The sequence below is a fragment of the Panthera leo genome, chromosome A2 (genome assembly GCF_018350215.1).
Source record: "Panthera leo isolate Ple1 chromosome A2, P.leo_Ple1_pat1.1, whole genome shotgun sequence".
NCBI lineage: Eukaryota > Metazoa > Chordata > Mammalia > Carnivora > Felidae > Panthera > Panthera leo.
The window spans coordinates 1574747-1590671 of record NC_056680.1 but is presented as its reverse complement, the minus strand read 5'-3'; the positions used below and the strand labels follow the sequence as shown (position 1 = coordinate 1590671).

The 15925-nt window shown below is 50.9% G+C and overlaps 1 protein-coding gene across 3 annotated transcripts in view; it reads right to left on the bottom strand.

Annotated features, from left to right (window-relative positions):
- Window positions 1-2899, bottom strand: part of TMPRSS9 (transmembrane serine protease 9) — a 29714-nt gene extending 26815 nt beyond the window's left edge. For all 3 annotated transcript variants that reach the window (XM_042927910.1, XM_042927911.1, XM_042927912.1), the window contains exon 1: window positions 2075-2899. In XM_042927910.1, the coding sequence (XP_042783844.1) occupies window positions 2075-2216 (142 nt within the window). In that variant the 5' untranslated portion in view covers window positions 2217-2899. The remainder of the gene's footprint in view (window positions 1-2074) is intronic.
- Between the last annotated feature and the right edge of the window lie 13026 nt (window positions 2900-15925).

The following is a 15925-nucleotide window of genomic DNA, read 5'->3' as shown; positions in this document are numbered from 1 at the left end:
GGGTTTCTGCCACGAATGGATCAAAATAACACACCAGTGAAAAATGATCATAACTGCAATATAAAAACATGAAGGTAGCAGCCACATAAACCGTGACAGCTGGGTACCAACTCTATTTATTGTGAGTGAATGTTCACCTAGAAAAATATTTCGATATTTATGAATACCACAGGATATATATACTGTAAGCCAATTCCTAAAACAACTGTTTTTCTCATCCGAGAAACTAAAAATAAAGAGAAATGAGCGTTCTTCAGTGTGGGCCACGTTGCCTACACTCTGTACACCAGCTAAGCCTTTCTGTTTTCCCTCGGAAATAATGACAGACACACAGGAAGCTGCAGAAATAGTACAGAGGTCCCAGGGGCCCGACCCCCAGCTTCCCTGAAGGCTAACATTACCAGCTAACACTTTGAGCTGTCTGGGAAGGGGACACATTCGAATTTTAATTAAAGAAAACATTCTAGGGGCACCTGGGTGGCTCGGTCGGTTGGGCGTCCGACTTCGGCTCAGGTCACGATCTCGCGGTCCGTGAGTTCGAGCCCCGCGTCGGGCTCTGTGCTGACAGCTCAGAACCTGGAGCCTGTTTCAGATTCTGTATCTCCCTCTCTCTGACCTTCCCCCATTCATGCTCTGTCTCTCTCTGTCTCAAAAATGAATAAACGTTAAAAAATTAAAAAAAAAAAAAAAGAAAACATTCTAAAACTTCTTAAAGCCTTCCTTAGTTTCAGAGGTCCTGATGGGGATTGTATTTATGTTGTTCCCCAAATGTATGTGCTTCTGGAATGCAGGTGTGAAACCCCACCCCCTGCCTCTCCCCAGTGTGAGGACACTGATGTGCTCACACCTATACAACCACACACATGTACACGCCGCACTCAAACACGCCTACACATCCGTGCACACTCACATGGCACAAATTTTCCTGCATTTGACTCCCACAACCACTAGGGGGCCTCTGTCAGACACACCAGGCTATATTCCACACTAGATCTATTCCAGATGTTCCAAATATATGCATAAAGTGCATAATAAACATATCTGTACTACATATAAGAATCAAGGAAACCCACACAGCATTGCCAGCTTACAGTTTTGCCACGTGGCAACATTTTCCCTCAAACTGCCCCTTTGTGTCGTTATGTTTTTTCACGAAAAGGTGACCTTCACATCTCCAAATAAAACTGTAGGAAGCTTATCATCTCAGAATAAGCCTGTTCCAGAGCAGTGCTGCCCAGCGGAAATTCCTGTGATGACAGAATGTCCTAGATCCACACTGTCCAGTGCAGTACCCGTGAGCTGCCCACGAAACATCGCTGGTGGGGAAAAGGAACTGACTTTTAAATGTTACATAATTCTAAATAATTTTGTTTGTCTGTTGGGGTTAAGTAGGCTTCTGCCCAGCATGGAGCCTCACGTGGGGCTTGAACTCAGGACCCTGAGGTCACGACTTGAGCTGAGATCAGGAGAAGGACACAACCGGAAAACAATTTATGCACATAGGCAAACACGTTCTTTCTTGCTATTCGGCACCTCTCTCTACTTTTCCAAATGTAGGCATCTCTAGATCATTCTACTGAAATATAAAAAGAGCTTCCTCTGTTTATGTTTCATAGCTGCAGCCCCACATTGTACAGAGACCATAATTTTGTATGGTTAACTCTAAATAATATGACCATCTACTGAAAGAAAATAGGAAATGGGGCCCACTTTGGATTGTAGGAACATAAACCACTGTTCATTCCTTACACTGTATACTTTTCGGTACTTTTTAAATTTCTTAAAATTTAAAAGAGTTCATTTCGCTGTTTCCATTTTCACCCCACAGCGAAAACTTCCTTGGAAAACCTGGTCAGTGGGAAACGTGATTATGCAGTGCCTGGCCCCCTCCCACGCACCACCCACCCCAGACGGCCACCCCAGGCCCTCAGGTTCCTGGCCTGCCTTCCATTCCACACTTGCAGGCTCAACCCTTTGGTTCTGGGATCATAATGTGGATACGACTGAGCCACTTCTAAACATCTTTGTGCAAGTTGCCCAGTGTGTGAACCCACGCGAGCCCACAGTCACTTACCCATGAGGACTCCCAGGGTGACCATGATGATGCTTGTGGCCACAACAACGCAGAGGGCCATGCGGCAGCACGAGGTGTAGGGAGCTGGGACTTCCTTTGCTGTCCCAGGCACAAGCTGTAAGTCACCAGCGGTGGGCTCCATGGCTCCTACACACTGGGAAGGCGACCTGGATGCCAGCAAGAAAGGGCGAAAAAACAGGGACAGGGCTGGAGGATGCGTCTCTTCCCCTAAGCAACGGTTTTACTTGTGCAGATGTGGCAGCCTCCAACAGTGCCCTAGGTGCCTGTCTTAAAGTCATAAAAGGCGGCACAGCGTTGATTGCTGGCTGGGCCTGTGCATGCGGGCTCCCCCGGGTCCCCGGGGTCCACTGCCAAGACGGAGGCGTGACTTCCTGGTCGCCGTATAACAAATCACCGCAAACCTAGTGTCGCCGAGGAACCCAGGTTTATTACTAAGCAGTTCTGGCCTCAGAAGTCCTAACATCCAGGCCTGGGCAGGGCCGGTTCCCCCCGGAGCCCCAGGGAGACCCGTCTCCCCACTTTTCCAGCTTCCAGAGGCGCCGCATCCTGGGCCCGCGGGGCCCTCCTCATCCTCACGGCCAGCAGCACGGGGTCCGCCCGGCTCTCTGCCTCCCTCTCGTGAGGACCTCGTGAGGACGCCGGGCCCCCGGGGCCCCCCCGAGTCACCCCCGCCTCAGGGGCCTTGACAAGGACCCCTCTGCCACGTGAGGCGACACATTCCAGGCTCTGGGACTAGAACGGGTAAGTCTCCGGGCCACCGCTCCGCCTAGCGGCACAGAACACGCGGACGCAGAGCGAACCAACTGGAGCCTAGCCGAGCGCCAGCTAGGGTCCTTCGTGGCCCTGGGGTCTACGAGAGCGTCCGCAGCCGCCAGCATCCCTGGCGGAGGGACGGGCCTCGACGCGCCCTCGGCTGACAGTACGCGGGGTACTTATCCTCGTTAGGGCCTCAGCTCCGAGAGAGCCAGAGGCAGCCATGCGCTCCTATGGTCACGCGTCCAGCCCGCCCCTTCATCCCGGTCTCGCGAGAGACCCGAGACGAGGCAGGCCCTGCGAAGCCACCGCTTGGTCGTAGTCCCGCGAGAGACCCAACCGAGGTCACGCGAGGCCACCCGTCGATCGCGGTCTCGCAAGAGACCCAGCGGAAGTCCCCCTCGGCGCGGCCTCGATCGATCGTAGTCTCGCGAGAAACCCCGCTGAGGCCGCGCGAGGCTTTCTTGCGAGGCTGTCTCCGTGACGAGGAGCTTCAGTCTCCTCCCGGGAAGGGGAGGGGAGAGTAGCGGCAGCCTGGCCGCGCGGGCCTCCTGCTTCCTCCTGTCAGGTAGGCCGAGTGCGGGCGGTAGGTCGGCCTTTCCCTCCGGGGGCCTTTGGTCCTCCTCGTGCCTGCACCCTCTCTGCGCCGAGCGGGCGCAGGGCTGCTCTGGGGGGTCCGTGGGCACCAACGGCAGGCCTGGGTGTCAGGGAAAACACCAGGCGCCCAGATGCGCTTGGATTTCAGATGAGCAGATCCTGCTTTCGCAGCACGAGTGTGTCGCTGGCCTGGCTAATTTTACGTGTCCTCTTGGCTGGGTTGTGGCGCCCGGTGGACGGGTCAGACATTATGCTAGAAGTTGCCGTGGAGGTCATGGTTGGACGTAACTACCTTTGCAGGGAGTAGATGTTGAGTAGAGCAGGTGACCCTCCCTCTTGCGGGTGGGCCGCATGCAATCAGTTGAAGGCCTTCGGAGACTAGGAATGCCGCCTCCCGGCGGCCTTGGGGACTCGAGCTGCAGCATCAGCTGTGCCCTGGGTCTCCAGTCCGCCCTGCGGATCGCGGGCTCGCCAGCCTCCACGTGAGGCCACGTGAGCCAATTCCTTAAAATCCTTCTGGCTCTGCTTCACGTTGGCTGTGTTTCTCTGGAGAACCCCGATTGACACAGCCCCTAACGCGCCTTGTACAACATTTGGGACCTACTTACGCTAAAAAAAAAAAAAAAAAAAAAAAAAAGTATTTGTCGTTCGCTTGAAATTCAGATCTGACTGTGCTGTATGTTTATTGTTAAGGCGGGAACCCTATGCTGGGGCCCAGCCAGAATACTCCATCCTCAAGGGAGTGTGTCCCTGCCGGGAATGGCCACTCCATGCCTCCCCGCCGCCATCTGGAGCTGAGGAGAAAGGGGAGATGTGCGGGGGTGGCGGGGAGTGAGGCTGTGTAACACTTACCCCTTTATTCTCACACTTGAGCCGAATTGCCTTCTGAGGAGCCAGGGGATCTCTAAGAATCACTTGATGAAATGTTTTAGGGACAAAGACACCAAGATTCACCTCTGTGATTAGGGCTGGAAACCCAAGTTTAGTGTATGAGCTCATTGACGCGCACCGCCCCCCCCAACCAAACGCACACACTATATTCATTCAGCCCCAGCTGCCCCTGCTACCCCCCCAAGCCTGTGGGTTTTCTAAGGATTCCTGTGTTCTCCGAATTGTCTTGTCATCACTGTCATTAGGACACAGAAGGGGCCCGATGCTTTTTAGCATCGAATATAGAAGCACTATTCATTCGGCTTTCTGTCTGTCTGATATTTGTGACGGGCCAGGCCTGGGTGCTCTGTGCCGAGTCCCCAGCCCCGAAATGAGGCAGATGGGATTCTCTGAGCTCAGAGAGCTTAAATCAGAGTGGCAGAGCCCAAAATAAATTAAAATTACAGCTACAATTAAGGCTTGAAAATGAAGATGTGTCCATGGGGCTTTGAGTCCGTGTGAAAAGGAGCTTTGATCTAGATGGGGCCGGGGGGAGGGGGGGGTGGCGTCAGGAAGGGCTTCCCTGGGGGAGGGGTGTGTTATCTGAGTTCTGAGGGATAAGCGAGCATGAATTCAGTAAGTGCCCACGGAAGGAACAGATTTCCACACAGGACAAAGTGCGTAAAGCCCCGTAGCTGAATGGGAAAGGAAGGGCCGATGCAGAGACGGTGTGTCAGTTGTTGTAGCTGCTCAGCACATTTCCGCCAACATAGCAGCTTAGAACAACGCGTAGTTATTCTCTTGCGGTTTCTGTGGCTGGGATCCCGGCAGCTTTCAGCTGGGTCCTCTGCTCTGGGTCTCAAGAGGCTGTGAGTCAGGTGTTGTTAGCTGGGCCGCATTCTCATCCGGAGGCTCAGCTGGGGAAGGATCCACTTCTGAGCTCCCGATTTGCCAGAATTTGTTTCCTGGCAGTTGTGGGGCCTGCTGGCTGTTGGCCTGGGGCTGCTGTTAGCTCACAGGCCCCTGACAACACAGTAGCCACGTTGTCAAGGCCAGAGAGGGAAATTCACTGCAGCGTTCTAGGATGGGGTCTTTTTTTTTTTTTTCTTAAGTTTATTTATTTATTTTGAGAGAGAGAGAGAGAAAAAAAGCAAGCAGGGGAGGGGCAGAGAGAGACAGATAGGGAGGATTCGAAGCAGTCTCCGTGCTGTCAGCACAGAGCCTGATGTGGGTCTCAAACTCATGAACTGTCAGATCATGACCTGAGCCGAAACCAAGAATTGGACACTTAACTGACTGAGCCACCCACGCACCCTGCTACAGTGGAGTCTTACAGAATGTAAGGCGACGATGGGAGCCACATCCTGACACCTTGTTCATCAAATGTGACTTAGTCAGTGGCCATGACATTGTATTCAGCGGGTTCACACTCGGGGGGAAGGGGTTATACAGGGCATTCGTGCTGGGGGACAGAAATCTTAGGAACCTTTTAGAATTCTGCCTACCACAGATATGAGGAGGGGTGATCTGAGGTGTGCATGGGGATAAGCAGGGTGCATATTTCACTGGTGTTTGAGAAGGAGAGATTAGACAAATGGGAGAGGCCATCTTAGAAGAGAAATGAGCTGGGAACTTTCCAGAACTGCTGGAAGATCTGAATCCTCAGACTTGAAAGGCACAATGCCAAGCATGACAGATAAAACAGATGCTCAGAGTAAATCCACAGAATAAAAACAAAGAGAAGGTTCTAGGAGTAACTAGAAAGTAGAGATACGCCACCTACAAAGGAATGCTGTTTAAGAGCAGCAGATTTCTCAACAGAAAAGAAACCGAGGTGAGAGAATAACATGTTCAAAGTGCTAGGTGGAAATAGGTGTCCATCAACAATCATATACCTAAACCCACATGGTTGAGGAGGAGACTCAAGAGGCGCCTGGGTGGCTCAGTCGGTTAAGCGGCCGACTTCGGCTCAGGTCATGATCTCGCGGTCCATGGGTTTGAGTCCCGCGTCGGGCTCTGTGCTGACAGCTCAGAGCCTGGAGCCTGTTTCAGATTCTGTGTCTCCCTCTCTCTGACCCTCCCCCGTTCATGCTCTGTCTCTCTCTGTCTCAAAAATAAATAAATGTTAAAAAAATAAAAAAATTAAAAAAAATAAACTTAAAAAAAAAAAAAGGAGACTCAAATGCAGACAATTGCAGGAAGACTGTGAAGCTCAGCACTAACACACCAGCATTGAAAAACGCTACTGAAGGATGGAATGAGGAAAACTAAAGTTGGATTTGGAACAAAGAGGTGAAATGCAGAAGCACCATGAACCCAGATACTGGTTAACATGGGGAAGCATCGGAAAAGCACTGTGTCTATAAAATGATAATACTGACCAACTTGAGGTGCACAGATACCAAGGCTGAACCAGCTACAAGATGGAAGCATGAGTGCAGTTGAAAGACTCTAAGGTTCAGAGAAAAAAAGAGATTAGTGATTAATTTCAGACCTTGTCAAGTGAAACATGCATGGAAAAATTTTAAGAGCAATTTTGATAACAGAACTGAAATGGATAGCTTCCAAATAGTAGAGTGAAAAAAGATGTGAATGCAGGAGAAAGGGAAGAAGGCAGAGAAAGAGAAAAAGAAAACATACAAATGTACTTAAATGTAAAAGAATTGGTGAGGTTAGGTTTTTTTAAAAGTCAGCTAGATGTTTTAGGTGGTCTCTTGTAAACCACAAAAGGCACAAAATGGAAGAGAGAAAAATTGTAAACTCTTATGTACGTAACACCAAAATTTAACACTAGACAAGTTTACTTAATGGACCTATATTCCCTATACTGAGAATAAATTTACTTTTTCAGGGTTCTCTGTATTGAGAATAAATTTACTTTTTCAGGCACACACGAAATATTTACAAAAATTAATCATGTACTTAACCACAAAGCAAATCTCCACAAAACCCAAAAACTCTACACTCGATGCACATGTCTTGTGGCAGTGCAATTAAAGTTTTTTTTTTAACGGTTTATTTATTACTGAGAGACAGACACAGAGCGTGAGCAGGGGAGGGGTAGAGAGAAGGGGAGACATACAATCCGAAGCAGGCTCCGGGCTCTGAGCTGTCAGCATAGAGCCCGACGTAGGGCTCGAACTCACAAACTGCAAGATCATGACCTGAGCCGAAGTCGGTCACCTAACCAACTAAGCCACCCAGGTGCCCCTCGTGGCAGTGCAATTAAATTAGATAACTGGAAATAACAAAATCATGGTTGAAAAGTCTAAAATTAACTTCTACAGAATTAATGATCCCAGGAAGAAATTATAGCTAATTAAAATACTTAGAACTGAATGTGCTTGGCGTCAAAATACCCGATGCACCCAAAGCTGTCCTTACAGCGGTCACCGGCAGTGTTCCATCAAGCCAGACAGCCCATACACAGCATCCACTGCACTGAGGTCAGCTGCCAGAACCCTGGTGTCCTTGGCAGACCAGGCCACATTTTGGGTTGTATTGTCCTGAGCAAAGCTCCTTCTCTGTGCCAATGACCCAGGAAGTACTCATGGGGCAAGTGTGCCTGCTGTCTTTTTTCTTAATATTTCCTGAAGACACATCTGAGAAGGCAAATCTGGCAAGAAGAGAATGGAATGGGAATTCAAGGGGGTAAAGATCGCCCGATGAGAGGATGTGTAGGCCAAATTTAAGATTGCTCAAAAAGAAAGCCCAGACTTTATCCTCAGTGTCTGGGAGCTTTTTCTTGGAGGCTGAGACAAACCATGTGGGCAATCAGTGAATCAGCCAGCAAATCCATCAATGAATCAGTCTCGGGAAAAACTCTGGACACAGAAAATGGAAGTTAGGGGGTGCTGCTCAGATTGGTTATAGTCCATGCGTGTTGTCGCACGTGCCCCAAGAACAACACACCCTGGCTGCGCAGGGAGAGGACCATGGAAGCGTCATGCTTTGTCTTTGTCCTGGTGCTGCAGACTAGTGTCTCTGTCCCTCCAAATCCGTATGCTGAAACCCTACTCCCCAAGATGACAGTACGGGGAGGTGGGGCCTCTGGGAGGGATTAAGTCATGAGGGTACAGCCCCCATGAATGGGGTAAGTGCCCCTATAAGGGAGGCCCCAGAGAGCTCCCTGGCCCCTGCTCCATGTGAGGACACAGTGAGAATATGGCCATCTGTGAACCAGGAAACAGGCTCTCACCAGATATGGAACCTGCCAGTGCCTTGAACTTGGATTTCCAGCCTCCGGAGCCATGAGAAATGTGTGTTGTTCATCAGCCACCTGGTTGGTGGTGTCCAGCTAGAGCTGCCCGAGCAGACTGAGACAGCTGCCCTCTTCCCCACTGGCCTCTCTCTTTGGCTCCTCTTACTCTGTAATGTTAATCCCTGTAAGCCGTAACTGTGACTGTACCAGCTTTTAGTGAGTTCTGAGTCTTTCTAGGGAGTTGTTACACCTAAGAGCGGTGCAGGGGACCTCCCTGCATGAGTCTCCTGGGGCTGCCATAACAGAGCTACACAAACCGAGCAGCTCAAACAGCAGAGATGTATTCTCTCCCACCGCTGGAGGCCAGAGGGCCAAAATCAAGGTGTAGGTAGTGCTGGTTCCTTCTGAGGCTGTGAGGGGGAACCTGCCCCAGGCTCCTAGATTCTGCTGGTCACAGCAGTCGTGACTCTTGGCCTGTAGAAGCATCCCCTCATCTCTGCCTCCGTCTTCATAGGACCTTCTCCCTGTGTGCACGTCTGTGTCCCAAGGTCCCTTCTTATAAGGACATCAGTCATAGAGCACTAGGACCCACCCTAATGACCCCATTTTAATTTGGTCACCTCTGTGAAGACCTTACTTTGCAATAATTATCCTTCTGAAGTGTTGGTGGTTAGGACTTCAACATACAAAAGCTGAGGGGACAGAATTCACCCCAGAACCCCTCTGAACTCGCATGTGGTGTCAGCTGTGCAGGCAGTCTCAACCTCTGACCTTATAGTTGGTAGTCCACTCTTCACGAAGGAAGAGCTAAAGAGAGATATCACACCCATTAGGGTGCCCATCATCCAAAAACAGACAATAACAAGAGTTGGCGAGGATGTGAAGTCAGAAGACTTGTGCGTGGCTGGTGGGAATGGAAAATGGGGCGGCCGCTGTGGAAAACAGCTTGGTGGCTCCTCAAACAATGAAATACAATTACCATGTGAATTGCATAAAATCATCACATAGAATGACCACAGGACCCAGCAATGCCATTCCCAGGTATACACCCGAAGAACCTGAAAGCGGGGTCGTGAAGCTCTAATATATCTGTGTTCACAGCAGCATCATCCACAATGGCCAAGAGGTGGAAACACCCCAAGTGTCCATCGGTGGGTCAAAGACAAACACAATGTGTCCACCCACACGCTGGAATATTCTTGTTCAGCCTCAGGAAGGAAGGCATCCTGCCACCTGCCACCATGTGGATGGACCCTGAGGACGCTGTGTGCAGGGACCGAAGCCAGACACAGAAGGACACATCCTGCACGACCCCACTCATAAAGGAGGTCCCTAGAGGAGTCCTGTTCACAGAGACAGAGAGTAGATGGTGGGAGCCAGGGCTAGGGCAGGGGGGTGAGGAGTCAGTGCTTCATGGGGACATAGCCTCAGTTTGGGGAGATGGAAAGTTCTGGAGACGGATGGTGGGGTGGCAGACAACATTCACAACGATGTGAATGTGCTTAATGTCAGTGAGCTGTGTACTTAGACATGGTTAAGGTGTCTTGTGTGTATTACTGAAAGGGAGGGAGGAGGAAGAAAGGAAAAGAAAGAAGAAGGGAGGGGAGGGGTCAGGAGAGAGAGCAAGCAAGGAGGTACATAGGCCACAAACTGGAACAGGAGGCGGACAGCTGGAGGAGGTGAGGAGGAAGCCAATAACCACGGGGAGCAGCAGGACACAGTTGATGCAGAAACATCCAGAATGTGGAGAGCCAGGAGCCAGATTCTGTGAACAAACAAGGCAACTCAGGAGGAGCCGGCCGCCTGCTGGCTGCGCCTCTGAGTCCCGCCGATCCCCGGGCTGGACCTGCACCAGTGCATTCGCGCCCCGGCACGACCCCCACGCGGCCTCCTCCAAGGGCCGAGAAACCTCATCCGGCAGTTGGCAGGCTTGGTGGAGGGCAGATAAAAATCAGGCTACAAAATCTGCCTTTGAACCAAGCAAGGCTTAGAAAGGCAGGGACTGTTTGGTCCAAACAACCTGACAGTGTCCCCGGGCACTTCCACAGAAGTGGCATTTTGCTTAGACCCTGTGGTAGGTGGAAGAATAGCTCCAAAGGCGTCCGTGTCCTCGTCCCCGGGACCTTGGACATGCTCACCTCGCACGCTGAAGGCACTTTGCCAGGGGGGCCAAATCGAGGCCCCTAAGGCAGGGGTGACCTTGGGTTCTTCAGAGGTGCAGTGTCCTCACGAGGTCCTCATAAGAGGGAGGCGGAGAGAGGGGCAGACCTCATGCTGCTGGCTGTGAGTGTGGAGGAGCGGCCACGGGCCACGGATGCGGAAAAGGGGAGAGACGGGTCTCCTTGGGACCCCCGGGAGGAACCAGCCCTGCCCACACCTGGATGTAGCTCCGGGAGGCCCACATTGCTACAGCAGCAACAGGAATCTAATACGAGCTTTCTGTGGGCAGTGCTGACCCAGGAGAGAGGGTGGAGTGTTGATTCAGGACATTAGGCATCTTCATAGGAAAAATACCTTGAAAATGGGAACTGCCTTTCCCCCATGGTGCTCCACAGTCAGGTGGAAGGAATGCTCGTCATCAGAAGACCAAAGTCCATGTTCCAGCTTCAACCCCAGTAGTCTGCGACCCCCAGAAAGGTAAACCTCTTCAGGCCTAATTATGGCCAATGATCGGCCTTGTCCCTTTAGTTCTCATTTCTTATAACGTGGGGTGGCAATATCGTTTTTGTCTTCCCAGATCACTTTCTTTGGGGAAGACTTACCCCAGGTGTGAGCCCCACACACCTGGCCACCAGACCTACCAGTCACACTCTCATGCCCACCCCCTTTGGTGCCAGGTCCACACTGAACCCGGGCCTGCCAGTCACAATACCCACCTCTTCACTCCCATCGTGATTGGTCCATGGGGTCATGCATGACTGAAGCAAGCCAACTGAGTTTCTTCCCCGAGTTTCAACTGTATGAAATTGCCCTTTTTTTAGACCAAAAACAACAGGACATGATCAATTTCATACAGTTCAACTAACAATAATACGGGGGAAGCATTCTTCCCAGTGGGGCTCCTAAACTGCCATAGGTAGGCTTGGGGCCACCTTGACTGTCAACAGGAAGGAGGATGAGATCAACACCCTGAAGGAAGAGATGTGGGGGGGGGGGCACACCCAGGGGCACGCTTCAAGGGACAAGACCGAGTGACCCAGCTCTGCCAGAGGCCAGGGCTTCTTCTGGATTGCCCAGGCAAAGGAGCCAATCTTTGCTTGAACTGGTTCAGGATGGGGTTATCTCTCTTAGAAGACCAAGCTTATGGCTCATCGACACACTAAAGCAGGGAGCAGTAACTTCTACTACACGGGCACTAAGGAAGATTCTCTTCACCCACCTCTTCGGCTCTGGTCAGACAAACACGCACTACAGTCAACACAATGTCAGGGTCATCGGAGTTCAGGGTCCCAGATGTCACCTCCCCATGTGTTGGGGTGCCTATTCCCCCAAGGCCTTTGTAGACTTGTGGACATGTAACCCCAGCGGGCCTGTGGTCAGGAAGCTCCCTCCTAAACTCCTCTTCCAGTCTGATTAGAGGCTTCCTAGAGGCAGCAGGAGTGATAGAGGGGCCTTCCGCTAGGTCTTTGTGTCCTCACCAGCTGGCTCCTCTGCTGGTAACATCTTGATGGGACCATGTAAGCAGCCACAAAACAAAACACATCAACTAGTTGTAAGCTGCAGAGGCCTTTCTCGTCACTATCTGTCAGCCTTCTCCCACCCCGTCCTCCACGGCTCCCTTCTCTGGTGCTGCCCCTAGGAGAGTCCACAGCACCAGTGATCATTTATCTGCCAGCAAGCCCCACATAGAAGTTTCCAGTTCATGTCTCTCTGGAGCTTCAGAGGGGAATGGACAGGGGACACTTCTGCACACAGCTCAGCTTGTCCCAAGTGGGAAGTGTATTACCCCAGCCAACCTGCTCACTCTTCCCTCTCCAGAGTCCTGGGGACTACCTCTCCCATCTGCTGATGCTCTAGACCAGCCCCCTCCCCCCCAGTCTTCCTCTGTCACTTCTCCATCTTCCTTCCCTTCCTCGCTGGTCACCTCCAAATCTGGCCACTCCACCTCCTTCCTCCTCTCCAGGGGTCCCCCCCACCCATTCCTGCTCCCATACCTTCACCCCTTCCCTGGGCTAGTGGTGTTCTTGCTAACTCCAGGCCTGCGTCAATCTACCCATTTTTTATACAACTAGAGATAGCTACCTAGACCAGGGGATCTCACCCAGGGTGATTTTGCCTTCAGGGGACAGTGGGCAGATGTTTGGGGATGTTTGCGGCTGTCATGACTAGGGGCACTCTTGGCATTGAGGGGGTGGAAGTCGGAGATGCTGCTCAACTTCTCACAGCCCAGGATGCCCCACATGTCCACAGTGCCAAGGGAGAGAGGCCCTGGTCTGCACACATACAATGGCGCTACTCCCTGGCCCTTCGGTAGCTCTTTACCATCCTCAGCACCAAGTTCAAAGTCTTGGTCCTCACCTGACTCTCCTCACCCGCCCTTGCTCCTAGCCATTCCATGTGTATTCTCCCAAAGGAATCCTGACACCTGCTGTAACGTGGAGGGACCCCGAGGACACTGCGCCACAGGACAGAAGGACAGAAGCCAGACACGGACAAATCCTGCGTGACCCCACTCACAGGAGGTCCCTAGAGGAGTCCCATCCACAGAGACAGAGAGTAGATGTGGGAGCCAGGGGTGGGGCAGGGGGCAGGGAGTCCATGTTTCATGGGGACAGAGTCTCAGTGTGGGGAGATGGAAAGTTCTGGACACGGATGATGGGGGTGGCTGCACCACAGTGTGAGTGTGCCTGACGCCGCTGAGCTGTGCGCTCAGAGATGGTTACGATGGTGAGTTTTAGGTTGGGTGTACTCTATTGCAATAAAAAAAATCGCTAACAGAAATCGGAAAGGATGGATGGAGCAGAAGTTCGTGCCTGTCCTTGTGAGTGTGGATTCCAGAAGGGGGGTTCGGCGCTGGTGCAGTAAATGGTGGTGTGGAGTAGAAGGAGTAAAGCCATGGAGGCAACAGGGCTCCCTGGCTGGGAAGCGATTATGAAGTACTCCATGGACACATGCAGGTTAGAGAATCTTCTAGACCCCTGTCAACTCCTCGAGGACAGACGTGCACCTTCTGCCTTGCTCTCATGTCCTGGTAAAGCCTGTGCAAATCGTTGGCACAGACAAGGCATTTGTTGCTTCAGTGAAAAGCTAACGATTTTACCAACAAGTGAGCTATCAGTATGCCTATATTAGCTTTGCAAAAAGTTGGCTAAAGACCTCTAAGGAGCAACCTCTTTGCATCGCTGTATGTTCCACTTAATGACGTAACATTGAGAGACAAAAGCTGAAGGCTGGATTGATCATGGGCTAATTACCAGTTTCCAGTCATAAAGTCAAGTCGATTTAAAACTCAACTTTCTCAAAGCACCCGTATTTCTTTTTTTTTCAATATATGAAGTTTATTGTCAAATTGGTTTCCATACAACACCCAGTGCTCATCCCAAAAGGTGCCCTCCTCAATACCCATCACCCACCCTCTCCTCCCTCCCACCCCCCAACTACCCTCAGTTCTCAGTTTTTAAGAGTCTCTTATGCTTTGGCTCTCTCCCACTCTAACCTCTTTTTTTTTTTTTTCTTCCCCTCCCCCATGGGTTTCTGTTAAGTTTCTCAGGATCCACATAAGAGTGAAACCATATGGTATCTGTCTTTCTCTGTATGGCTTATTTCACTTAGCATCACACTCTCCAGTTCCATCCACATTGCTACAAAGGGCCATATTTCGTTCTTTCTCATTGCCATGTAGTACTCCATTGTGTATATAAACCACAATTTCTTTATCCATTCATCAGTTGATGGACATTTAGGCTCTTTCCATAATTTGGCTATTGTTGAGAGTGCTGCTATAAACATTGGGGTACAAGTGCCCCTATGCATCAGCACTCCTGTATCCCTTGGTTAAATTCCTAGCAGTGCTATTGCTGGGTCATAGGGTAGGTCTATTTTTAATTTTCTGAGGAACCTCCACACTGCTTTTCAGAGTGGCTGCACCAATTTGCATTCCCACCAACAGTGCAAGAGGGTTCCCGTTTCTCCACATCCTCTCCAGCATCTATAGTCTCCTGATTTGTTCATTTTGGCCACTCTGACTGGCGTGAGGTGATATCTGAGTGTGGTTTTGATTTGTATTTCCCTGATGAGGAGCGACGTTGAGCATCTTTTCATGAAAGCACCCGTATTTCTAAATTGAAGTAGAGCTCGGACCAACACGTGAAGTTCATTTAGGACTTAAAAAAAAATGTCAGCCCCAAAGCGAATCTGCCTATGTCGATTATCTTTCCCTTTCCCTTTTCACTCAGATACAATGGAGACAACCTGTCTCAGACAAATGGGCAGTTTACTTAGGGAAAGGTAAAGGGATGGGAGGTTCCAGAAGATCCTTCATGCCCTTAATCTCAGACTACAAAATATCTTCTAGAGTTTGTTTTATTTTTGTTTTTTTTTGTAAAGATTGGGCTGGGAGAGAATGGACAACGAAAGCTGAGTGCAGAGAGGGAAGATAGCCGATTAAGAGAAATAAGAGAGAACCCAAGAAGGCGATTGCTGGCTCACGCGGTGACCTTGAGCTAAGAGAAAGCCCTGGACAGGATGAGGCATAGTTTATTATTTTTTTTGAAAGAAACGTAGGAGGATAAGTTACCACCTGCGCTTGAGAGATACATGAGAACACCCCAGACAAATCTAAAGAATGAGTGCAGTTGCAAAAGAAGAGAAATGAGTAGGCACAGACTTGCTGTCCCCAGTTATGGGAATGACCAGTAGAAGCTTCAAGAAGGACTGACCCTGGTTCCAAGATCTGAAGTGTGCACGGAGATAGAGGGAAGGAAGAGGCAGGGTCCCTAGAACAGAGACCCAGATTGTGAGCTGTGAACACCAGCGTCTCCAAGCTGAGCCTGTGCCTGGCCCAGCATCCAGCTCGAGTACACACCCCCTGTCCCGACGTTCCCGGGCCCAGGCGGGAGGCGAAATGCCAGCCTCTCATCCCAACTCGGCAGGGATGGGGTGACACCGAAGAAGTCACCCCCATCTGGGGTGACCAAGTGTCTCAGGTCACCTCGAACTGTTTCAGTTATAACCTGGAGATCAGGACATCTGGGCACCTGCCCCCCCTCTGTCTTCATCTACCGGGAAGGGTCTGGAGCACTTCAGGGGTTCCCAAGGGGGTGCTGAGCACGACGCCAGGGCGGGAACGACTTGTTTCCAGCCCCCCGACGATGCCGGGGACAGCTTCAGCTTGGAGCCAACATGTTCCTAATGCCACTCTTAACTCTTGTCAGTGACTGTTTTCAAAAAGGGCATGAACTGTGGGTGCA